Source organism: Boleophthalmus pectinirostris, unplaced genomic scaffold (genome assembly GCF_026225935.1).
Source record: "Boleophthalmus pectinirostris isolate CB_2022bp ecotype Guang Dong unplaced genomic scaffold, ASM2622593v1 HiC_scaffold_11, whole genome shotgun sequence".
In the NCBI taxonomy this organism is placed as follows: domain Eukaryota; kingdom Metazoa; phylum Chordata; class Actinopteri; order Gobiiformes; family Gobiidae; genus Boleophthalmus; species Boleophthalmus pectinirostris.
In genome coordinates this window covers 4,245,852-4,272,935 of record NW_026570994.1, presented here as the reverse complement: position 1 = coordinate 4,272,935, position 27,084 = coordinate 4,245,852, and the positions used below count along the sequence as shown (strand labels likewise).

The window sequence follows — 27,084 nt, the reverse complement described above, 5'->3', positions numbered from 1 at the left end:
TACACGGGATTAAATACATACAGGAACGTCACCCTCCTCCTTCCAGGGGTCCCCTTCTCTTGGGCGGCACACGGGAGGGGGGACGTTCTCGCCGTGCTTTAGTTGACTGCTATACGCACTGTAATGTATGGAGTTAGAAAATCAGCATCTGTATCATAATAAAATGAGATGTGATCATTTTACCGATCTTTCCAAAGCGGCACACATTTCTTCAGTCTGTAATATCAATATAATCCTCATTTACTCGCAGAAGTTTACTAAGAAATCATATTTTAAATCATTTTTTCTTATTCCCCGTGTCCTATAGCATCTTTAACTGTTGATTTGGGAAGAAGGATGAATAAATTATTTCCTTACATATAAGCAGCGCAACACAAGAAACTTAGAAAACTACAGAATTTGTTCAAAAATCATTCAGAACTCACTTTAACTCTGTATTTCATTGTACATATGATGATGAAATATGACTTTCCAGCTTGGGGACCTTCCAGCCAGGGAGACTTTCCATCTGATTTCCTCTAAGATTATGTCATAACCGGGATGACTGATATGAGTATCCCAGTTTTTCAGCGCACATGTCAATAGCAGATCCAGAATTCTGCCATAACTGGGATACTGATGTGCATGTAAACAAACTCAGTGTATGTTCATGGGGTTGGCGGTTAAAATATCGGTATTGGTGCTCAATATCGACAAGTACAGAAGTCAGGTTTCCCAGAATTTCTAAACTTTTCCATGACTTTTTCATGACCTAAAGTGAATTTTCCATGACTTTACTGCAGAATTAATCAGACTTTTAGGGCTAAATATGAAATATTAACCCTTTCCACTCACTTTATGGTTTGGGATTATAGTTTTTGAACATTGAAAATCTTGTCAGTGCATTTATTGTCGTCTCTTTTGAACAAAAGGCGCAGACGTTCAGAAATAATTAGAAAAGCCTCAAGAGAACTTGAGTTGAGTGGAAGACATACTCAAATTCCATGACTTTTCCAAAACTTTGATTGAATGACATTTTCAGTTTCCATGACTTTTCCAGGATTTCCATGACCCTGAGAACCTTGAGAAATAATTATATTCAAACTCATATCGGTTTTCAAAAAAGTTGTATCAGTGCGTTCCTCGATTCTACAAAAGTTTCACGCATGAACCAGCGAAGTGCATAAATCTGCTGTGGGTGCCAGTATAAGTCAGCGCTCCTGTTTCCGAGAAGATTTCCCATGGTTCCGTTCACTGGGCCTTTGTCCCGCGCTGGAAGTTCACCTGGACGTGTCTGGAGAGCTAAGCAGCGCGCTCAATGAAGAGCGTTCTAAATCTTTTAACGCGCCGGAAGGAAGAGGGGGAGAGAAAGAAGAGGGGGAGCAAGGGCCATGGGAAGACGGAGGAGAGAAAAGCGAGGGAGAGCAGGGGGAGGGAGGGGCGGGCGCACACGCGACGCCGGCGGCCCATTCACAGATCTGGCGAGGGGCGTGGCAACGGTCGCCGCTGGCAACCGGGCTCCTCTGAATGGAGAGCTTGTTTTTTGTTCGGTGTCCAGAGACGCTGACGTGGTGTTTTTGTCCACACTCCAACTCCGTCTTTTTACAACCACAACGAAGAAGAAAGGATGAAAGATGGAGGAGAGAGGAGGACAGGAAGAGCGAGTGACAGGGGAGAAGAAAGGGAGAGAATGGAGAGAGATGGAGATGGAGTGGGATGGATGAGGAGAAAAAGGAGGCGAGGATGTAAGGAAGGGAAGAAAGGAGAGAGGAGAAAGGCGAGAAGAAAGAGGAGAGAGAGGAAGTGATGGGGATGAAGAAAAAGAGAGAATGTCGAGAGATGGATGAGGAGAGAAAGGAGGAGTGGAAGAGCGAGGGAGGGAGGAGAAAGAGGAGAGAAAAGAGGAGGATATAAGGAGGAGAAAGAGGAAAGGGAGGAGGAGAAATGGGAGGAAGCAAGAGAATGAGGAGTGAAGGGAGGAGGAGAGGGAAGAGGAGAAAGGAGAGGGGCGAGAAGAAAGAGGAGAGGGAGGAAGTAGGGAAAGAGGAGGAGAAAGAGTGGGATGGATTAGGAAAGGAAGGAGGAGAGAATATAATGAAAGAAAGAGGAGAAAGGAGAGGAAGGAAGAAAATGAGGAGTGAAAGAAGAAGTGGAAGAGTGATGGAGGAAGAGCAAGTAAAGGGGTGAAGAAAAGAAGAGCATGAAGAGAAATGGGGATGGATTACAAGACAAAGGAGGAGAGGGAGGGGGAGAAAAGAGGAGGAGAGGGAAGAAGAAGAGAATGAAGAGATGGAGAAGGAGTGGGATGGATTAGGAAAGAAAGGAGGAGAGGACATAAGGAGGGAAAGAGGAGAGGGGTGAGAAGAGGGAGGAAGAGAATGAGGAGAGGAAGAACAAGTGACGGGATGAAAAAAGGAGAGAATGAAGAGATGGAGTGGGATGGATGAAGAGAGAAAGGAGGTGAGGATGTAAAGAGGGAAAGAGGAGGGGAAAGAAGAGAGGGAAGATGAGAAAGAAGACGGGTGAGAAGAAAGAAAGAATGATGAGTGAAAAGGAGAGGAAGAGCATGTAAGGAGGGAGAGGGAGGAGAAGAGGAAGAGCAAGTGACAGGGTGGAGAAAAGGAGAGAATGAAGAGAGATGGAGAAGGAGGGGGGTGGATGAGGCGAGGATGTAAGGAGGGAGGGGAGAGAAAGAGGAGTGAGAATAGAGGAAGGAAGAGAATGAGGAGAGAAAGAACATGTAAGGAGGGAGAGGGAGGAGGAGAGGAAGAGCAAGTGATGGGGAGAAAGAGAGAGAATGTTAAGAGATGGATGAGGAGAGAAAGGAGGAGAAAGAGGAGAGGGAAGACAAGAAAAGAATGAAGAGTGAAAGGAGAAGAGGGAGAAAAGGGGAGAATGAAGAGGGAGTGGGATGGATGAGGAGAGAATGTAAGGAGAGAGAAAGAGGAAGAGAAGGAGGGGTGAGAAGAAAGAGGGAGGAAGAGAATGAAGAGGAAAAAGGAGGAGAGGAAGAGCAAGTGATGGGGGTGAAGAAAAGAGAATGAAGAGAAGTGAGGAGAGAAAGGAGAGGATGTAAGGAGGGAGGAAGAGAATGAGCGAAAGAGGAGAGGAAGGAGCAAGTAAGGGTGAAGGGGGGAAGAAAAGGAGAGAATGGAGAGAGTGGGATGGATGAGTGAAAGGAGGAGAGGATGTAAAGAAGGAATGGGAGGAGAAGAAGAGAGGAGGTGTGAAGAAAAGGATAGAATGAAGAGAGATGGAGTTTTGGAGGAGTGGGAAAGAGGAGAAGAAAAGAAGAGAATGACGAGAGGTGGATGAGGAAAGAAATTAAAGGAGGAGAGGTAGAAAGAGGAGAAGAAGAGGCGAGGAAGTGAAAGAGGAGAGGATGGATGAGGAGAAAAAACACATTATAAACAAAAGGATGAGAGAAAGACGATCAATAAAGGAGAGAAGAAAGGATGGAGAGGAAATGAGAGAAGTCCGAGGAGTGAGTGAGTGAAGGAAGGTGAGAAAGAAAGGGATGGCTATTAAAAAGGAGGACTGAAAGAAATAGAAAAGCAAAGGGAGTAAGTGAAAAAGCGAGACATGAAAGACAAATGATAGAGAAAAAAGGAGAGGGGAGAAAGAAGAAAAGAAGGAGAGCAACGATTGAAAGAGAAATGAAAAGAGGAAGTCAAATGGATATAAAGAGGAGAAGGAGAGAAAGAAACTGTAAAAGAAAGCGGAAGAAGTCAGGAGAGAGGAGGAATCTGTAACGTTATCCTTTAGCATTCCGTTAGCATTCAGCGCTAACACATGACATAACATCACTAATCTGCTGCTAGCCCGATCAGACGGCGCTAAACCCGGGCTGGTGTAGTGGATTTTCCGACGACACGGTGCAGGTGTAGCCCGTACAGGGAAAAAAAAGCAAAAAAAAAAGCGGATTATCCTTTTTTCATAAACCTGCTAGGCTAACGGTGTATCCGCTAGCCCGTTTTTCTCACTGTCCAGATTGAGACGCCGTAGCAAAACAAAGAAGTATTGTTTTAGTGTTCTTCTTGACATTTTAATTTTAATTAAAATTTTTGGTCAAAGTTAAGGTTGTTTGGATACTAAAACTACTATTGAAACTAGATTATTGTGACCAAACGTTCCTATTTTCCCGGGACAGTCCCAGTTCTGAGCCCTGTGTCCCCGTCCCAGCAGATTTATTCAAAACCGTGAATTTGTCGCAGTGTTATACAAAAAATGTTTTTATTTTTGACTAATCTGATCCCCTCCAACAGTAAAGAGAGATGTACATTGACATTTGTTTAGGTAAAATACAGAAAAGCTGCTTAAAAACGACCAAAACACAATGTGACATGGTTCCCACGGTCATGGGAATCCTGAAATAATCATGGAAATTGAAAAAGTCATGGAATTTTAGTATCTCTTTCACGCAACTCCAGCGTTCTGTTAAATTGTCATTAGTCTGGTCTGATTATTTCTGAACGTCTGCGCCTTTTTGTTTAAAAGAGACGACAATAAATGCACTGACAAGATTTAGAATTTTTAAAATGTTTGAACTTTAATAAAGTGGAGAGTAGCTGTGTGTAAAAATATTGAAATATCGATATGTCGTATTGTTTAATGTAGAGTGTCTTTTTTGCATCGTCTCCTGGTCATCTGTTTTGTTTTGTTTTTTATTAAGTCATGGAAATGTCCGGGTTTTCATTACCGTTCATTGGGGGCATTAAACTGAGCAGCTCTTGTAGCTCTCTGTGACTCAGAAGGAGCGAGCAGACACAAACAGTCGGTCAGCCTGCAACATGCCGAAGCACAAATATACATTTAATGATGACTTGTACAAGAAATTCTCAGTTTTCTGTCCCGAGACAAGTGGGAGGCCATGTGAACAGGTTGTGAGGTGAGAGTAGCTCAATTTCGAGGTCCAACCCCCCCATTCTTCGGTAACGTGTCTGGGTTTTCACAAACAGAAATCTGGTCACCCTAGTTTAATGTGATGATACAGTATCGATATCGTGGGCCGCTGTATCGATATATCGCCTAGAGTATTTTTGGTATATTTTACTCAATTATTTTGTTACAGCTACAGTTTTGTTGCTTGTTTAGAGGAACTCATGTATGCGACACATTTGACATTTTCACTGTTTTGAGGATTAAAATGTTTGTGTTTCATATGAACTTTGCACAAGAAGTGGTTTAACAAAGACTTTTAGTATCACAGCCACGATTTTACCTTTATTTTTATTGAACTATATCGATTTGAAATATATCGTATCGAACCGAAAGTGAACTGTATCAAGATATGTATCATACTGTGGCCTATGTATCGTATCAGCAACTTCATGGAAAGGATTAACATTTCATATTTAGTCCTAAAAGTCTGATCAATTCTACACATGTAGGTGCCGTAAAGTCATGGAAAATTCACTTTAGGTCATGAAAAAGTCATGGAAAAGCTTTGAAATTTTGTCAGTGAGAAAGAGCCTTGAAATGTGACTATACTGACTCACATGTTAGTCCTGAATGGTCCAAGTGCGGAACAGTTTTTCTTAATCATGCGCTCGTTTCACAATTTTATTATTACCAAACACCTGAAACCGAGAGTGTCCCAGTTTTTATTTTATTTTGAAAATCTAGTCACCTTAAATTAGATCCTCATTTGAGCATGTATCAATACTAAAAAGTCACATTCACAGAACAGAAATGAAGTTTTCCTGAATAGTTTTCGAATGATCTTGAGCTGGATCAGAAGTACAAGTATAAGAGAGGGATTACACAGATATAATACCACTTGAAAATATAAAAGAAAGTATTACAAGTTAATGCTGAAAATCACATTCAGCTGTCTAAAGAGTGCATGTTTTTAACATTGTTGTGGTATTGGAATCAGCATTGAGTCTAGAGTCTATTCCAAATCCAGTTTTTAATTTTAGTATCGTGTAGGATGACCAGATTTTCAAAAAAAAAATTGGGACACTCTCAGTTTGTGGTGGTTGAATAATACAACTGTGAAACAAGTGTATAATTTAGGAACATTGTTATGTAGAGACCATTCATGACTAACATGTGAGTCAGCATAGTCACATTTTCTTTGTGTTTTGGTTATTTTTAAGTGTCCTTTTCTGTATTTCACTCAAATAAGTGACAATTTATGCTTCTCTTTACTGTTGGCAGGGATCAGATTGGTCAAAAATAGGGACATTTCTTGTATAAAACTGGGACAAATCACTGGTTTTGGATAAATCTGCTGGGACAGGGGACTGTCCTTGGGTAAATGGGGACGTCCGGTCATCCTAGTTTAATAAGTACACTTAGAAATACACAAATACTGCAGTACATGTACCGGATTGGTACATCCCTAATCAGGAGTAGTAGTGGAAGAAGTTACTTGGGGAAAAGTAGAGATACAGGAGCAAAAAAATATTTATACTTACTTACAAACACAATATAAATACTTTTTGCAAGTAAATGTAGAAGAAAAAAAAAGTACCTCTTGAGGAGAATGAAGAGTAAAAAGTAATTAAATAAGTATTTTGTGCTGAGATTTGAGATCTAGTAAAGCTTCAAATGTACCGATTTTGATTTGTGCAGTTTTTCCTTTTTTGAATATTTTTGTTTGCTCAAACTATGAAAAAAAAAAAAAGAATAAAAAATAAAAAATAAACTAGCCCTTTTCAAAAATGTAGTGGAGTAGAAATTGGGGATACCTGCCCTCAAATACAGTAAAGTAAAAGTTAAAGGTCTCCACTTTAAAATGTACTTAAGTAAAGTACAGATACCTAAAATGTGCACCATGAAACTGCACTACTTTTACTTATGTTCCAGCACTGATCAGGACAATACTTTCACTGACAGAGGACTGGCTCTAGACGTTTCCAGTAAAAAGCCCCAAGCTCCTCTAGATATAGACGAGATAAGACTGAATCTTCACCTCCATTAGAGTTTTATTAATTAATACATCTATTCCTGTTTGAAACTGTAATTGCACGAAGTAATTCTAGTTTTGATGATGTCATGATTATTTCCCATAGTGGAGCGGCTCAGCGCTGGTTTATGACATGGAATAAAAGGATTACTGCGCTGTCATGTGGAGTCTATGTGGATAATCAATGTAATTAAGTCCAAAATGCTCGTTATAGCATTATTAGCAAATGCAATGAGTCATAATACAATAACAAAGATGTGTGTGGTTCTGTTCACACACATGCTGGAGTCTTCTCGTCTTTGCTCCGAATATCAAATCTGTAATTATCCGTTTTAGACCTGATTGGTTGAGTCAAAAGGGGGCATAACAAAAGCTCTTAAAACTGTTACGTAAGTCTATGGATCTATAATAAAAGCTGGATAAGGCATTCCCCCTCTGTCCTGGCTCGAGACCGACTAGTGGCCATTCCAGGTACTGCAACTCCCAGGAGCTTGGGCCCAGAAAGAATTCTCCCATAGAGCGCAATGCATTTTGGGAATTCAGACAGTCCGTGTTTGGCTGACAGAGCACCAACAACTTTCACGAAGGTCCGATTTCTTTTTTTTTCACAACATAATTTTTAATGTTTTTTTTATGTTCATTTTTTAAATCCTAGAAGTTAATCCTCGCCGCTCTCGCTCTGGCCCAATGAGGTTAACTTGGTCTTCCTATAATTTATGTTATTAGATTCTTTTTCAGGCTAATAGTTTGTTTTCATACCTGACAGTTTCGTCTGCTCACTAGTGCTCTTCCTCAGAGTGATCACATTATGTTGCTGAGCTGATTTAAACAGGTTTTGGTGCTGTTTTCCTACCAGTGGAGGCAGGACGACAGCGCCATCTGCAGTCCCACTTCCTCAGGACAGTATCCCAGGTGTGTGAGAGTAAAAAAGCCCCATTGTCCTGGTTTATAGTTTCCGTATTTCGATTGCCTCTTTAATCCAGCGACGGTGTTTGTTTTCCTCTGTCCTAGTGATGATTGCTCTATCCCAGTCCAGAATGTGCTTCTCTTTTTTACAGTGTCAAAAATGGCTGACTTGAGTTGTTCCTGTTCTGCTTTGTGTTTTGTTGTGTTTCACCTTCGCCGTTTCCTTTTTGCATTCTGTTCTATATTTCTTTTTTCGTGGACTGAACACCCTCCCTGTTTCCTCAGGTATGAAAATAAACTTTTGGTTTGAAAAAAGACCCTAATAACATAAGCTCTTGTTCTGATTGGTCCAAACCCTCCACACAGCCCTTCCAGATTTTATTATAGTTCTGTGATCAGTCTATGTATCTCACCCAAAGATTAGATTATAAGAGTAGTTCATGCAAAACTACTACTATTTATGCAGGAAAAGCACTAGGAAACAATGTTTTTATATAAATATAGATTAAACTTACACAACTTAAAAACAAAAAAGTCCCAAAATTGACTTTTGTGAGCTTTAAGTCATGTTATATATGTTATAATGTCATCAACAACAGACCTGGAGTTGTTTTGTTTCATTTACACATGTCTGAGTAACACTTTATTATCAGTCTGTCTATATCTGCAAAGATCTAAATGCTCTTTTCCACTTTGTGATGTCATGAAGCAGTAGTTTTCAAGTTAACAACTACTTTTTTGCTTTTAGTTCAGTAGAAATTGGCAATTCCAGGACTGGAATCATCCAAATGGTAAATTGGTCACATTATACTATGGTGCCTTTCCACCTTCAAGGCATTTAAAGCTCTTTACAACAAGAAACCACTCACCCATTCCCGCACATTCATACATGAGTGCCCACAGACACTGGGGACAAGGTGGATTAAGGTGTCTTGCCCAAGGACACAACGACAGCATTCATCTGTGGGAGCTGGAATCACACCAGTCAACCTGCAATTCAGTGAATCTGACCGCTCAACCAATGATGTTTACGTCGAGACCACCAACCACCAACCTTCGGATCAGTGGACAAACGCTCTACCGACTAAGCTGCTGTTGCCCCAAATGATTCTAGTGAAGTTGTATTGAGTTTAAAAACACAGTGGAGCACTTCTTGCATTACCACATGACATCACGTTAGAGAAAATTACTCCTAAATATGCAGGGTGTGTGTGTGTTAAACATGTGTGAATGGAACTAAACTCAAAAATATTTCTCCTGAACTGAAGGTAAAAAAAAGATGTCAACTTGAAAACTACTGTTTCGTGACATCACAAGGTGGAAGAGAGCATTTTGAACTTTAGAGACATAGACAGACTAATAATAAATGGTGACTCAGACACGTGTGAATGAAACAAAACACGACTCCAGGTGTGTCTGTGTTCCCTTGAAATTCTTATTTTTTTGCGCACAAAGTCGAACAGGACATGAGAAATAAATTTAAATAAAAGTTTTAATGGCCAATTGATTCTGCTAGATGAAAAGTTGATTTAACGGAATTACAAAGTGCTTTTTTGGCAGTTTTCTTAGTGGAGCTCTGGCTGTGTGTTTTATATCGATCCAGATGCCATTCCGCGAGCCGCTGAAGGGACAAATATCTAATGGTGTTTTCTGTGATTGCATTTCAATTTGTCATTTATCATTTCATAAAAAGACTGAAATCTGAACCGACAACTAATGCAAGAATCTCATTTCAGAACATGCTTGTACAGATGAGTTTTGATGCAGATGTTGTTGTTCATGGAGGAAATGATGGGACTTTGCGATTTGCAAATAGGCTCTGTTCACGCTTACGTCACAAACCAGGAAGACTTTTGGAAACCTGCAATGACACGTCCGGCGTAGTTCCCGACACTGGGCTCGCCGACCGACTCTGATCAAACCCACTGAAGAAAATGTGATCAGCGGTAAAATGAAGACTCCATGCGTACGTGCTGTTTGGAATCCTCTTGAATTTGGCACCCTCATCGGAACGCTACAATGACATGGAGATAAAGAAAACTGGGCCATGTTCTCGTTTTTCTTGGATTTTCTCAGACTTACTACCGCGAACAGAGCCCACTGGAAATTGTCATCGCATCTTTCCAAAAGTCTTCCTGATTTGAATAATAGAGCCTATTGCATCCACTCAGATTGTCTTTTTTTTTTTTTTTTTTTTTTAATTAACCTTGCAGCCCTACATTCCACTGATGTGAATTAATGTTTTAAGTTTCAAGCTCCATTTCGATAGTAAAGAATAAACTTGATACTCAATACTGATTCTGATACCACCTTCACAAAAGAATGTGATTTTCAACATTAAATCGTAGTAGCGTATTTTAAGAAAGAAGAAAGAAGTCGCACTGTACTGTAAGTCGCACTTTTTGGGGGAAATCAGAGACCAAGAACCGACATTTCCTGTTGAAAATCAAGTTGTAGTAATAACGACAGAAGAGAGAACAACAGACTGTTAACGTCACATATGAACAGTTCTTCAGATAAACTATAACATAAACAACAGAACAGAACAAGTTTAACAAACTCTCCATCTCACTCCAAATCACTAAATCCATTCAATTCTTCATCCTCTGTCACTTCTGTTTACCTCCGGAGGTCGAGGCCGAGTTGTTCAGATCACCCACTTCACAGACTCTGCATCAGTTCCAGTTAGAATTATTCGTGTCTTTCTGAATCCCGACAGGATGGTTTCAGTGTCACTGAAGTCCAGACTTTGTCCATCCATCCAGTGACTTCCAGGAAAATTGTCACAAGTTTCTGGCTCACTCCAAACTTTCTGCTGCTCAATTACCATTTTTGGCTGCAGATTTCATGACTTGCAGCTTGTAATCTGCAAAATGTGATTTTCTTTTTGTGGGTTTTTGTGTTCAGTCTTCTCAGTCGTCTTTATAAGTTTGTTTAAATGTTAAATTTTCAGTGGTGCAGAAGTAATGTTGCGATCGACTGACATGATACAAACAGGACAGAGGCTCTTTCTAGTAGAGGGAAGTGACAGTGGTACAGGAGGAACAGGAGCAGCAGATCCAGACACACAAGACTAGAGCCTCTCCACACTTCAGTGTGAACATTTTAATATATAAGTCACACCGGAGTATTAAGTCACAGGAAACACCCAAACCATGAACAGAAGTGTGACTTATAGTCTGAAAAATATGGTACTTTCTTTTCTATTCCCATGTGCTCTTATAATTGTAATCCCTCAATGGTCCAGGTAGGTTCCATAGTAGTCCATGTGTTTATACTAGTCTATGTGCTCTTATATTTGTTCTGATCCAGCTCAAGATCATTCTAAAACTATTCAGAAAAGCTTCATTTCTGTCCTGTGAATGTGACTTTTTTAGTAGTCTAGTTTTAGTATCTGATTTTCTACACTTTAGACAACCCTAGATATGAACACTGGACAATGGACCCAGGCTCTGTACGGAAACCGAGCAGACGATGATCTCACTTTGTCCGCGGCAGACGGCGCATGCATACAGATAGCGTCACGTGGATCAGGCCGGTTTGGACTGCCTCGCCACTCTCTCTCCAGCCTCACGCGGTGTTACGCCACTCAGAAACAACACAGAACCACGAATTGACTGAATTATAACTGTCGTCAAGCGCACTTCTCAATCAGGTCCAGCATTGTTGTTTTCACTGGAGGGTGCTTGAAGTAAGAGCTGGTTTAACATCCAACCGGGCACTATGAACATTTAGTGCAGAATTTTGTTTAGAACTAACATTAGCTACGTTCATTGTGTAACCAAGAATCCAAGGTTCATTCTAGACAGTTTGATAGTGAACAATAAACAAGACTCTAGACTAGAACAAGATGCAAAACCATTTAAATGTTTTTCTCAGCTAGTTTTCTTGCTCTTATCCTGCAAATGTGATCTCAAAATTGCTGTGGCTTTCTCAGTTTTTGTGTATTTGTTGCTCCATTTAATCTTTTTTGGTCAATTCTTAAACAATCACCAGAGCTCTGATCTGTTTATGTACGAAACTGAAGCATAAATGAGACTCAAAGGGGCATTGTTTTACTTTTCCGGTGGAGGGTCCATCAAACGCTCCTCTCTATTGTGATGTTTTTGCTTTTTCTGGGTATTTTTGAGCTATAAAACCACCTGTAATTGAGTAAATGTAAACTAGAGCTGTTTAATATTATACTGTGGAACATTCCAGGCAGAACAATGACATACCCATGGAAACGAGTGATAAACAAAAATTAGGAATATATCAAGGCACTATGGAGTTAAATGTGACATCATTTCTGGGTGCAAGACTTGAGATAGAATTGTGGCAAAGAAAACCCCAAAAAATGTTAGCTGTTGTTACCTGGAATTACACCAATTTAAATGCTCCTCCACAGACTAATATGGGGACTGGCTTCACTGTTCATCTAAGTATGTTTATTTCGTGATATCTATGTGTTTTATCTGTCTCCTCACCAGTCACATGTAAAAGAGGCGTTTTACTGGTCACTATGTTCACCAGAAGTTCAGAAATCTCAAATGAAAGCTGCTCAGTTGCCACTTTTACATGATCTAAAATGAAACACCTAATGATTTACACACTCAAAAATGACTTTAGGGTTCTTTCACACCGGCAGCGGGTGGTTCACACCAAATGTTTCATTCGAACCAGAAGCTCTTAGTTCCTTTTCGTTGGTGTGAAAGCATCAGTCTCACTCGGATTTACACTAAATCAAGGGACCTCAAAAAAGTGGTCTTGGTCCGCTTGACTCCGCACCAAATGCCAAACTCTGGTGAGAACGCCAACTCTGGTTTAAACCATATATAATAGACAGTAGGTCCAAACCAACTATTCCAAATCCTGGCAGGGGATACTAATTATTTCATTGCACGCCCGGTTAAGAGGTGTGACGGGGCCAAGGTTGGGTCCAGACACCTTCCCTGCAGCTGGCGGTCTGTAGGTTTGCAAGTCCAAACTCTTAGGCAGGGTTCGAGGAGGATAGGGACCGGCCAGCTCCGTTGATACCCCGCAAAAGGGCTCCTTGGCAAGGTCACTGGGCAAGACGGTGCAACTCAGCCTTGCTTCCGAGAGATCTGGTGTGCGGGAGAGCTTCAGCGTCCCGGAGCCATGTGCAGTCACGCTCGATGTGTGCAAGAGCTTGGATACATGTCAACTGGACCAATTTTGGTTGGTTTGCAGATGTGAAAGGACCACACTGGAGTATATATGCTACAGAAGAACAATTTTATTAACTGGTGCGGACCAAATATTCAAACTAGTGGTGTGTAGGTGCTCTTACATGAGGATTTGACCTAAATGTGGTTATGGATGAGTATCAGCTGACACCCTTTTGATTATTTATAATTTGCCAGTTTTTCGGGCTAATGAGAAACATAGAGGATACTAGCTCTTCCCAGGATCTATGTGCTCTTATACTTGTTCAAGATCATTTTAAACCTATTCAGGAAAGGTTAATTTCTGTCCTGTGAATGTTGTTGTGTACTTTTTAGTATTGATACTTCCTCAAATTTGATTCTAGTTTTGATATAGATCATATCCGATTTTCGATTTTTTTTATTTTTATTTTTTTACAACTAGTAGTAAGTGAATGTTTGAGTTGAATGGAAGCCCACGTTTTCAGTGTGTGCATTCAAGAGCTTGTAACTCTCCCCGGCCCCCTGTGTGTCAGTGTAACCTAAAGGCAGATGGGGCCCTCGGGGGTCCGCGGGCTCAGATGTGTTCACAGCGCTCCAGAACTGGGCCCCGTGTTTTCCCAGCTTATCCGTCCAGGGGGCCCGGCCACAATAACAACATGTCCGCCTGGGAAAGAGCAGCCCGTGCAGGACGTTAGCATATTTCCATGAGCTGGAATGTGAGCGGGGCTGTGTGTCCGAGCTCCACGGACGCCCTGGCACGTGTGGTACCGAGAACCCGACCAGAACAAAGGCCAATGTAAAGAAAGACCACACCAGGACTAAACTACGACTCTAGTCTCAGTCTGGTCTAAATTAGGACAAAGGTTAAAATGGAGACTGTGGCCATGGACTAAGTACAGTTTATATCAGAAGGACAGATCTAAAGCCAGGTGTCCACTAGCATGTAGTCACACGGAGCCTAGAGCCTGATATTTGTGTAGGTGACGTTTCTGTTTACCCGGGACAGTCCCAGTTTTGAGTCCTGTGTCCCCTGTCCCAACAGATTTATACAAAACCACTGATTTGTCCCAGTTTTATACAAGAAATGTCCCAGGTGTCACTATTTTTGGCCAGTTTGATCAAAACCAGGACTAAACTAAGACTAAACCAGGACTAAAACGGGACAATTTTTGACTAATCTGATCACCGCCAACAGTAAAAGAGGAGCATAAATTGTCATTTGTTTACCCAAAATACAGAAGTCCGTGTGTGCTAATGACCATAAACTGAAAAATGCAGCAACAGAAATTCCTCAGATTACGACTAATACCAGAATGCACAAAGTTAACTGTATTTTCAGTTTTATTTCTACCAAACATCCCTATTCGGGTCTGTCCCAGTTTTGAATTCTGAATACCCGGTCACCCTATATTTGCTCTAACAAACCTTGATCACAATGTAACAATTTAATTGAATAAACTGCTGCAAAATAATGACCATTTTAGAAGCAAAATTAAGTAATTTCCATTCAGTCTATTCTTCACAAATAATTTATGTAAGTGTTTTGTTTGTTTTTTTTGTTTTTTCTCTCTTAAACTTCCTCATCCACTAAACCTAAAGGTGATCCAGCATAAGACCAGGGCTGTGTAGGTCTACCTTACTTTTTAAAGTACCAGTACTTGAAAGATCCCTTGTTTGCTGAGCCATCAACAGAAATTTTGGGCCCGGTTCAAGAAGACTCACATGGGCCTCTTCTAATATTAAGTAATTGTTAGAGATTCCAATTCTGAGCCCCTAAGACCCTGGGTCCCAGGATAACAGACCTTTTTATCCCCTCCCGTTGACTTCCCTGCTGGTTTGTAATCATCATCTAGAGTCCAGATAAGAATGAGAATGTTCATAAATCCCATTGAAAACTAGTGCGCAAGTAAAAAACTGCAGTAAGTAAAGTAAAAACTGTGCAAGTAATTACTGCGTAAATAAAAACTGTAGTAAGTAAAGTAAAAACTGTGCAAGTAAATACTGCATAAATAAAAACTGAGTAAGTAAAGTAAAAACTGTAGTAAGTAAAATAAAAACTGAGTAAAGGAAAAACTGTAGTAAGTAAAGTAAAAACTGTAGTAAGTAAATAAAAACTGCAAGTAAAAACTGTGTAAATAACAAACTGAGTAAGTAAAGTAAAAACTAGTAAAAGTAAAAACTGAGTATGTAAAAACTGTAGTAAGTAAAGTAGAAACTGTAGTAAGTAAAGTAAAGTAAAGTAAAAACTGTAGTAAGTAAAGTAAAAACTGTAGATAATGAATTAACTTTCTAGAATGCTCTCTCAGCAACAACCAAGCAAAAAAAAAAAAAAAAGTAACTGTAGTACCTCAACTTTTTTTGGAACTAAGATTAAATTGTATATCAGAATGATGAACACCCTCTGTGCCGCTCCTAAACTTTGCAATTTAGCGGTCAGTCGGCCTTTGGGTGACTCCTCGTGTCCAGAGAACGCGCCAACACCTCCAGTCCTGATCACCGTTGAATTACAGACTGATCTTAACCGCCATCAATCGCTAGCTAGCTCAGGTTACAGCGTCTCCATTACCAACCTGCTAGCTAGCGTCGATATCTCCTATTGAATTATCCTGTTGTGGTTATTTAGCAACGTTAGCACCAAAACATGAGTTACTGAGTTTTAATTAACCAGTTATATTGAAAAAAAGTTACATAAAAAATAATAATAACAACTGCTTTTGGACACCTCAAGCCTCAAGCAGGAAATACTTTATTGATCCACAAGGGAAATAACTTGGACACAGTAGCTCACACATCACAATATAATATAATAACAAAAGAGAAATGGTAATAATAATAAAAAAAAAAAAAGTAGCAAAAATAGCTAGAGACTGGTGTCAAATAAGGCGTGATTATATAAAAGTAAAATGTAGAAATAAAGTATTACAAGAAGTCATAATGGAAACAGTGCAAAGATGATATGATGGAAGTTGTACAGGTGATATAGACAAAAATTTATTATATTTTCATTAAAAAGTAGATTTTTTTTTTTTTTTTTTTTTAAAGCTAAAAATTACTGCTTAGGTAAAATGCTAACATAGGTTTTTTTTTATTGAAATGGTATCATAATGCAGATTAAATATTAGTTTATGGATACATTCTAACATTTTTATTGAGTTCAAACTTGAATTTATACTCGATACCGATTACAATACTACAATGAAGATAAAATATTAGGGATGTAACGATATCCAAATGTCACTGTACGATATTTATTGAGATATTTTGGAAAGGCTGATATAATTGTAGATAGGACACTTTATTTTTGCTTTTAAAATACCTTGACAAGAATCTGGTGTGAATTATTTGTCATAATCCCAAGAATTCAAGAAAAACACTTATTTCTTCATGTTGTTTGTACTGAAATGAATCATGGGATATGTAGTTCCCGATTAGCTTTTATTACTATAAAACAATGCATTTAAACAAAGAAATTGTAATTCGATATATTATGACACCCCACACCCACACTGTGAGACTTTTGACGATACGATATCACAATATTTTGGTTATTGTTGCATTCCTATAAAATATGCTGCTTTTTAGTAATGGAATGTACTTTTTATATACAAAATAATAGGTTTTATACTAGTTCTGATAAAGCTCAAAATGACCCTAAAACTGTTCAGGAAAGCTCAAATTTCATCCTGTCAATCAAATTTTCCCCTATGGATACTTGCTTAAATTCCCACTTTCGATATTAGTTTTAGTATAATTTCGTATCTGTTTTTTTCCATACTTTGTACAACCTTAGACGTGACATTATTAAAAAAAAAAAAGTGATGAATGGAAAGGAGCAGATGGACAGGAGTAATCTGTCATTGCACAATAAAGAGGCTCTTGGCCGAGATCCAAGTGGAAGGCGGTTCAGGGCACAGAAGTGAAATGATCTAAGTAAAAACACAAAGGTGCGTGTTTTTCTAACCCCTGGCCCAGTGTGAGATCTTTGAGCCTTTGTGAACATGTTTCTTAGTCTCTTTGAAATGTTCACTCCATTTTCTGATTGGATCTTTAGAAACCTGAGCCTGTGTGTCACGTTATGGAAGGAATGTAAATGACTTAAGATTCTCTAAAGTTTCAAAAGGACGGGGGGTTTGTGTCGGGGCTGTTTCCCACCGTGGGTCTCTCCTGTCCCTGTCACTGCACCTGTCAGGCCCTGCCCTTCTCCTGTCCCCTTCATCTGACGCACCCTGTCCCTGTCACTTCACCTGATTCTTTCTGCTCCTCTTCTGGCCCTGTCACGTCATATGAGCCCCCTTTCCCTGTCGCTTTATCTGACACGCCCTATTACTTAACCTGTCATTGCACCCGTCACACCCTGTCATTTTACCTGTCACGCCCTGTCACTTTACCCATTACTTCACCTGTCATGCCCTGTCATTTTACCTGTCACTTCACCTGTCGTGCCATGTCACTTCACCTGTCATGTGCCATGTCACTTCACCTGTCGTGCCATGTCACTTCACCTGTCATGTGTCATGTCACTTCACCTGTCTCCTACCCTGACGCTTCACCTGTCACCTGCCCTGACACCTACCCTGACACTTCACCTGTCACCTACCCTGATGCTTCACCCGTCACCTACCCTGACGCTTCACCTGTCACCTACCCTGACGCTTCACCTGTCACCTACCCTGACGCTTCACCTGACACCTACCCTGACACCTTCACCTACCCTGACCTGTCACCTGTCACCTACCCTGACGCTTCACCTGTCACCTACCCTGACGCTTCACCTGTCACCTACCCTGACGCTTCACCTGTCACCTACCCTGACGCTTCACCTGTCACCTACCCTGACGCTTCACCTGTCACCTACCCTGACGCTTCACCTGTAACCTGCCCTGACACCTACCCTGACGCTTCACCTGTCACCTGCCCTGACACCTACCCTGACACTTCACCTGTCACCTACCCTGACGCTTCACCTGTCACCCTACCCTGACGCTTCACCCGTCACCTACCCTGACGCTTCACCTGTCACCTACCCTGACGCTTCACCCGTCACCTACCCTGACCCTTCACCTGACCTTGACCTTCACCTGACACTACCCTGACCTTCACCTGACACCTACCCTGACGCTTCACCTGTCACCTACCCTGACGCTTCACCTGTCACCTACCCTGACGCTTCACCTGTCACCTACCCTGACGCTTCACCTGTCACCTACCCTGACGCTTCACCTGTCACCTACCCTGACGCTTCACCTGTCACCTACCCTGACGCTTCACCTGTCACCTACCCTGACGCTTCACCTGTCACCTACCCTGACGCTTCACCTGTCACCTGCCCTGACACCTACCCTGACGCTTCACCCGTCACCTACCCTGACGCTTCACCCGTCACCTACCCTGACGCTTTACCCATCACATGCCCCGACACATCACCCCTTCACCTGTCACTTCATCTGAGCCCCCTTTTCCTGTCACTTTATCTGACATACCCTGTCAATTCACCTGTCATGCCTTGTCACTTCACCTGTTGTGCCATGTCACTTCACCTGTCACATACCCCTGCTCTTCACCTGTCACATGCCTCGACACTTCACCTGCCACATGCCTTGACTCTTCACCAGCCACTTCCCCTGACACTTCACCCGTCACATGTCCTGCACTTCGCCTGTCACATGCCCTGACCCTTCACCTGACATGAAGTGAAGTTCCAGGTACAGCTTGGAACTTCACTTCATGTCCTCTACCCTGTCCTACCCCTGTCACTTCACCTGTCTCATCCTGCCCCTCTCCTCATCCCATCTCCTACCCCTGCCACTTCACCTGACGCCCCCAGCCCCTGTCACTTCATCTCACTCCCCCGCACCTCTCCTCAGCCCCCTCGTCTCCTCTCCTTGGCCCCTCATCTCCTCTCCTCAACCCCTTGTCTCCTCTCCTCAGCTCCTCATCCCCTCTCCTTGATCCCTTGTCCCCTCTCCTCATCCCCTCTCCTCTTCGTCTCTCCTGAGTCCTTTTGTGAGCCTGTCGTCTGGGTTCCCTCCTGATAAGAGCTGAGGTCTGGAGGAGGAGAGGAGGAGACAGGCTGATGGGACGATAGGAAACACCAAGTCGAGGGAGCCACAAATAAAGGCTTCAAGTGTCACTTCTCCTAAAACTCTTTTTAAGGACCTAAGGACACACATAACAGAACTGTGAGTTATGTCCAAAGTACAAAGTCGCCACATTTTTTTCAGATTAAAGCTCCTATATTACACAAAATTGACTCTTGTGAGCTTTTAGTCGTATTAAAATGTTGTTATCATCTCAAAAACATACCTGGAACATGGAATAAAGTGTGTTTTTTTTTGAGAGAAGGACTCAGCCTAAATATGACCTGGTGCTGTTACTTGCTTGTCTCCATGGAGATTTAGTAAAATGCCATACTGTGGGACATGAAGACAAGCAGATGGTGGAGTGTATGAAGTTGTATTTGGATTGATTCCTGCATGTTTGAGTCATCTTTATCCTCCTGTACTCGAGACGTTTTCACCTCCACCGCACACACCTTCTGCTCTGTACTTATTTCCAAATTTCTCAGATTTTATTTTCTTAATACAATACATTTCAAATCAATATCAAATCCAATATGGTTCAATGAAAAATAAAGGCTAAATCGCGGCTGTGACACTAAAAGTCTTTGTTAATTCACTTCTTGTGCAAGTTCGTATCAAACGCACACATTTTCTAGCCTGATTCATCAGCTGGTTTCACTTCGTTGAAACCGTCTGACCTCTCAGCGTTAGAATTCATTCGCTCAATGGTAGGCGGGTACTTTTTTTATTTAACCAATCGCTGCTATTTGCTTTTCCCATATCCCGTTTCCCCTTGATAAAATTCACTAAACGTTCTCTTTTGGGCCGACTTTAAATCCTTGATCTCGGGAATCGTTGCCAACACTGAATGTATGGTTCTTCGCTGATTGGCTGGTGCCCGAACTCGCACTTTCGCAGTTTTTGTGAATCGTCAAGTGTATTCTGATTCCTGACTTAGTCGCTGGAGAGAGATGAAATTGAGCAGAGGCACTGGCTAAAAATTATCTGCCAAAGGAACAAGACTTTTAGTACTTAAAATATGAAAATACATCTTGCTACACTTAAAATAAGAAAAACAACAACTTTCTGCTATTAAAATAAGAAACAAAATCGAATGTTGCTTAAATTAAGAGAGACCATTAGTGGATCATTTTACTTGTCAAGTTGAATCTACTCAAATAAAACAAAATGATCTTAATTTAAGTCAGTTTTTTTTTTTCAGTGTACAAAAACAGACAATGACGCAAACGATTCAATAAAATATAATAAATAAACTAATGAAATAGGAATAAAATCAAGCTAAAACCAGTTAAAGGAAGGCCAACCGATAAAAATTTGCTTCAAGAAGTGATTTAAAAGATGATAGTGATGCGAGTCTTATCTCCTCAGGCAAATCGTTCCAAAGTCGAGACTGCAAACGCTCGATCACGTTTAGTCCGGAGCCTAGACTTCAGAAAAGCTGACCGGGACCTGCAGTTGTGGGAGGCTTGCAAGACCTGAACGATCTTTAAAAGTGATCAGTCAAATCTTAAAATCAATTCTAAAACACACGGTTAAAACCAGTAAGGAGCCGAGCCGCTGTGTTCCGAACCAGTTGGATATGGGAAATTGATTTGGCATCAAGACCGGAGAAGAGGGAATATGTCTTCTGTAAATTTCGGCATGTTCTTTTTCACAAGATGTACAGCATTTGGAGCTGCCTGGCTAAACATTTTCATAGTGCTTACACAGATATTGGCTGTAGATCGTCGTCTCACAGTTGGAGTCGCAAATCCAAAATCAACAAACATTTCTCGGTTTTAATATTGTTCTTTTAAGCCCGAGACGAATCGTTATTTTTCCAGAGCAAACGTTGAATTTTGGGTGTCTTGCGATGAACCGGACTCGTGAACTTTGATGTGGACCCTACAGCAGATGGAAAAGGTTTGGGACAGGAAGTTTTGTGTGAGCAAAACTAAAAATACAGCGATCCCTGTGGAGTTCAGAGGACACAGATGGTATTGGCTGATAACACATGGTAATCTGCTCGTGGAAAACTGTACGCACAAAAACGGATGTGGAATTTTCTCTGTCGAAGGTTTTTTTTAAGGTTATTTTAATGTGGGTAATTTAAAATGACGTGTCAAAGCGTATGTGCATTGTGTAACTTTTCTGGCAGAGGGTCCGTCAAATGCTTTTCAGTTTGTCTGGAATGTTTCACAGTATGGTATTAAACCTTTGTGTCTTAATGGAGACCAAACCGGACCAAGTTACAGGTCAGATCTGTGGAGAGGCGACCCCACTCACACTCAGAAGGCCTGCTTTTCTAGATATTTTTACACTAATAAAACCACCTGTAACTGAATAAATATAAGCTAGAGCTGTTTAATGACATCCACAGAAACCAAAACCGAAAATTTACACAGTGCACCTTTTTAAGTAAAGAAATAAAAATAATGTGGCAGCCTAAACTAAAAAATAAATAAGGATAGCAAAACATTTCCTTTATACATCATGATCAAAAAGTTGTACCTGATTTTTACTCTAAAATGTTTGGACCTCTGCAAACTGTTAAAAACAAAGTTATTCCTAACTTACCTTATGCATTCAGAGCATTGTAATTATTGTATTTTTCTAACTATAAGTCACACCAGCCAAAACATGTGTAATGAAGAAAATAAAACATACATAGGTGGCCCTGGACTATAAGTCGCACTTTTTGGGGGAAATTTATTTAGTAAAAACAGAGACCAGGAACCGACATGTCCTGTTGAAAGTAAAGTTTTAGTAATAACAATAGAAGAGAGAAGAACAGACTGTTAACGTCACATATGAACAGTTCTTCAGATAAAATATAACATAAACAACAGAACAGAACAAGTTTAACAAACTCTCCATCTCACTCCAAATCACTAAATCCATTCAATTCTTCATCCTCGGTGTCACTTCTGAGCAACTCTGCGACCTCTGGAGGTAAACAGAGTGGCACTTCCTATTTTGTGTCACTGTCGTCAGACTCTGTGTGAAAATAGCGACTAATAGTCTGAAAAAAACGCTAGTCACCAAGATGATTTATAAGCGCTTTTCACAACTTTCAGACACCAGAGTGGAGTTTTGACAACATTAAAAAGCTAACAAGAGGGCGGCAATGGCTCAGTGGTTGGCGTTGTGGTCCACCAAACCAAAAGTCTGAGAACTGATTCCTGCTTGGACCAAGTCCTGTCTTAGGCAAGACACTTCACCCACATTACCTAGTATAATAGTGGTGTGTGGTTTAGTTAGAGGTGCTGATGTGCAGATTGCCTGCCATATAATTATTATATTATAAGAACAACTAGCATGCTAATGTCTACTTCCTTATTAGTGGACAATACAACACAAGAGCTGCTAATTCAATGTAATATCTGTATTTGGGCAAGACACATTTTACTCAAGTACAAGGGTTAAAAAATCAGGTTATAGGACCTTTTAATATACAACTATAGGGTTTTTGCAGTATACAGTACATTCCAAATAGCATGCTAATGTGCACTTACAATAAAACCCTTTTATAATTAAAAGAAGACACTACACATCTGACTACTTTTAACCTTAAGAGCTGCTTATCTGACTCATTTTACTCAAATACATGGGCAAAAACTGAGGTATAGGGCCTTTTAATTTACAGGGATGATTTTTATTTTTATTTTTTTTGCATTAGCTCTTCCTTTTTGTACATTCCAGATATTACCCAAAGTTTATATTTTCTTTGTTTCAGTTTGTTATTTTGCCGATCTCATACAACTCCCCGCATGCAGCTTTTGTGCGGATGCATTATTTTACATTATCTGATCTTTTTTTATTTTTCCTTCATTTGTTTGAACCCCCACGTCCATTGTGTCGGTCCAAAGTGCTCCTAAATCCGCCGTAATAGAAGTAATGTTATCAAAGCGCGCTGCCGTGCTCCCATCAGAGGGGGCTAAGCTAGGATATGTGGATGAAAGTGGTTACATCATAGTCTTTTATGGACGCAGAATAGGGACAGGCAGCTGGGACGGGCTTTTGAATGGAGCAGCGGGAGAGCTTGTTTAGAAGACCTCAAATGTAGTATCAGCGTTGACTAATGGTGCTTCAAGAGCTCGTTTTACGCTATTTTCTGATCTATGTTGTTATAATGTTGTTTCCTCATCGAAAACATACCTGGAGAATCTGTGTGTCATTTGTTCATTTGTTTCTCAAAATAAAACCAAAAATAAGAAAATTAATAAACAATAATTTTCTTCATTATTTGTCTCCAAATAATGACGGCAGTTTTTCGTTTCTGTGACTTAAACTGCGATACCGGACTGAGCCAGGACTGGGTGCCGGAACAGGCCCGGAGGTTCGCGTAGACTGTAGGGTGATGAGGATCGGGACCAGACCGGGACCAGACTGGGACTGAGACTGGGACCAGATCGGGACCAGGAGCAGGACTGAGACTAATTCTGGTTGTGCTTTTACTGACCTCGAACAGATTTTATGTGGTACATGACGCTTAAAAATCTCAAAGAACGAGCAGTTTTTATCATCGCTTATAGTTTATGCAAATGAGCCATGTGGTTTTAAGTTTAGTTTCTGTAAAATGTAAACAAATGTGTGCAAAACTGCATTAAACACATTATTACTCAATGTATATTTAAGTTCTTACTTGTAGGAAATAAAAACATCTGAAGTCTCAAGTGTCCTCCGTTTGTTTTGCTTGATGCGCCTAATAGTCCAACGGTTTTTGAGGGGGAAAGACCATTTTCTGTCCCTACACTGGTATTGGTTAATAATTGGCTTGATGTATCGGCATTTACTTCAGACCGATATCGGTATCTGAGCTGAAGAAGCTGCATCGGTGCATCCCTGCCATTAACCTTCACCTCACATATTCTCATCATTTCATTGTTCAAAGTTTCAAGTCGTCTTCACTACTAGACTAACAAACGTGAGACTTAGGCCCCGTCCACACTAGTACGTGTTCGAGTCGTTTTCGTTGTGGATGCAGTGTTTGTCCACACTAATCTGATGAAAAACTGCTCCAGAGATGGATCGATCTGGTGCCGCCCACGAATTCATTTGAGTATGGATCTGATCCGGCACTGTGTGGACTCCTGAAAACGCTGATATGCTGATGTAGGGCTATGCGTAGCGAAGTAATTCCCCGCCAAAACACTAAGAAGCTAGAATATATGTCCGTTCATATATATGTGATCTGTTTGTGACGTATAATCTCTGAAAAGTTTAACATGAACTATCTCCAACGTGATAGAAGCACAGAACAGACTCACCATCAGCAGAACACCCCTCTGTCACAGAAAGAACACTCATATTCCACTGAGTCGTGTCCTTTAGTCCGACAGAAGCTGAACCGCATCAGCGCACAAAAGCGAACTGTTTTTTGAGTGTTTATTTTATGCAAATTAGCCATGTGTTTTTAAGTTTCGTTTCTGTAAAATGTAAACAAATATGTGGAAAGCTGTGTGGATAGAGAAGACTTGCGGACGCAGAAATGATATGTGTGGACGCAGTTCGTTTCCGATATGGTGATACGCAGATTTGTTTGTGTAAATGTAGTGTTAAATTAGACATATATTTTTGTTTTTTTAGCTTTTATAACTTCAAAACCTCCCTGAAGTTGTGTTTTAGCTTCATCCTTGTTTCATTAATCCTGCTCTGAGGTTGCAAAATTTTCCCCAGATTGTGACGTCAAAGGTAGAAATCCAGATATATCCTTACCTGCTTCTTTTTAAGTCTATAAATCTTCCCCCTCTACTGCTTCTCAGAATGAAATCCAACCTTAAACACAGAATCACATCAGCGTTTTCAACAAGAAGTCATTTTGGATATTATCTTTTACAACAGATGCTGCAGTTCTGTTTGCTATTTAAAACTGAAAACGCCAACCAAAGCAAACATGGCGACGCTGGCGGATATGCGTGGGCTTCTACTATCTCTTTTTAAGCAGAACTATGGAGTTTGTATTTAAAAAAGAACAGAGAGAAGCGCTTTGTGAATTTGCAGATAAGAAATACTGTATGTCTGCGCTTTTCTTGCGGCTGAAGTTTGATATTTTTTCCTTTTGATGCTCCATGTGGAATTCTTTTATTACCACATTACTGAACCTTTTTAATAATGTTTTTTTTTTTATTTCTTTGCATTCCAGGAAGGACGTGAGCAGTATGAGCTGGCGGCCACCTCGGAGCAGGGGGGCAAGGGCAAGAAGGGGAAGGCCAAGAAGAAGGAGAAGGACATGGATGAACTGAAGAAGGAAGTGGACATGGTGAGTGTTTGAGGAGATCTGCTCGGTTCTTCAGCCCGTCTATGGAGAAGCAAAGGTCTCTACACGGTCCAGTGAACTGTCAGTAACATTGTTCTTCTCTTGTGTCCTTCAGGATGACCACAAGCTGACCCTGGATGAACTCAACCGCAAATATGGCACAGACCTCACCAATGTAAGTCATGAGTTTAATCTGTATCTGTGTGCAGTGGGGGAAATAATGGGACTTGACTAGTACTGTTACTACTTCACTGTCAATAACCAAAGCTGTTGTCACTGTAGTACTACCACTACAACCTGGAATGGACTGATATATCGGTTGACTGACATATTCGGGCCGATATTAACACTTCTTAGTGAATCGGTTATCGGCCTTCAGTCTATTTAGTTTAGTTTATATCAGCCCAAAAGTGTCGGTGACATTTGCCAAAAAAATAAAAATAAACCAAAAAATTACTACTTCCACTACTATTACTATTATTTGTATTTCTACTAATACTGCCATCACTGCTATTACTACCACCATTACCACTACTACTACTACTACTACTAACATTATCACTACTACTACTGCTACAACTACCACCATTACTACTACTACTAGCACTAGTACCATTACTACTACCACCACCACTACTACTACTACAACCATTACTAGTACTATTACTACTACTACTACTACTATTACTACTACTACTACTATTACCATTACAACAACTACTACTACTACCACTACTATTACCATTACAACAACTACTACTACTACCACTACTATTACCATTACAACAACTACTACTACTACCACTACTATTACCATTACAACAACTACTACTACTACTACTACTACTACTATTACCATTACTACTACTACTACTATTACCATTACAACAACTACTACTACTACCACTACTATTACCATTACAACAACTACTACTACTACCACTACTATTACCATTACAACAACTACTACTACTACTACCACCATTACCACCATTACTACTGCTACAACTAGTACTAGTACCATTACTACCATCACTACTACTGCTACCACTACTAGTACCATTACTACTAGCGCCATTACTACTACTACTAACATTATCACTTCTACTACTATTACCACTATTGCTACTGTTACTACCACCATTGTTGCTGCTGCGGCCGCCGCTGCTGCTACTGCTACTTCCACTACTACTTCCACTTCCACCACTGTTACCACCACTACTGCTACTACTACCACTACCACTACAACTAGTACTATTCCGCAGCATTTCTGCTACTATCTGTACTATAACTAGAAGTATGTTTGTGCACTCACTTTCCTTTGTGTAGTACTTTCGAGTTCATTTATCTCTTCTCTCGCACTCTCTCTAACTGAGTGACAAAACGTATTTAAACTGGCACTTCAGGGACGAGACGGTGAATGACAAATGAGAGAACTCTGTTAGACAAATGTATTAATATGAGATTACGTTCAAATGAAGGTGAAATGTGACTGATGTGCCATTACAAAAGTGAGACGGAGAGCAGAGGCTGAGGAGATGGTGAATGGGATAAGAGAGAGAAGGAGAGAAGGAGTGAGAGAAAAGATGAGCTTCATTCACAAACGATGAATCTGAGCAGAGGAATTGAGTGATGTGCTACTTTTATGACTGAAATCTGATACTGCAAATATATACAGGAATTCAAATACTATATGCTACTAGTGAAAAGTTTGGACACACTATTTCATTCAATGTAGTTTGTAGGGTTTTTTATTAAAATTTTTTTATTTGGTCCAATTAAAGTTAAATAACTACTTTTTATATTCATATCCTCAATGTT

General features: G+C 40.5%; 1 protein-coding gene across 1 annotated transcript in view; it reads left to right on the top strand.

Moving 5' to 3' along the window:
- The window catches only part of LOC110170895 (sodium/potassium-transporting ATPase subunit alpha-1), a 79,664-nt gene that overhangs the window by 8,515 nt on the left and 44,065 nt on the right, over positions 1–27,084 (top strand). Inside the window, exons 2-3 of the mRNA XM_055166684.1 lie at positions 25,150–25,266; positions 25,379–25,438. Coding sequence (XP_055022659.1) covers positions 25,150–25,266; positions 25,379–25,438 — 177 coding nt within the window. The remainder of the gene's footprint in view (positions 1–25,149; positions 25,267–25,378; positions 25,439–27,084) is intronic.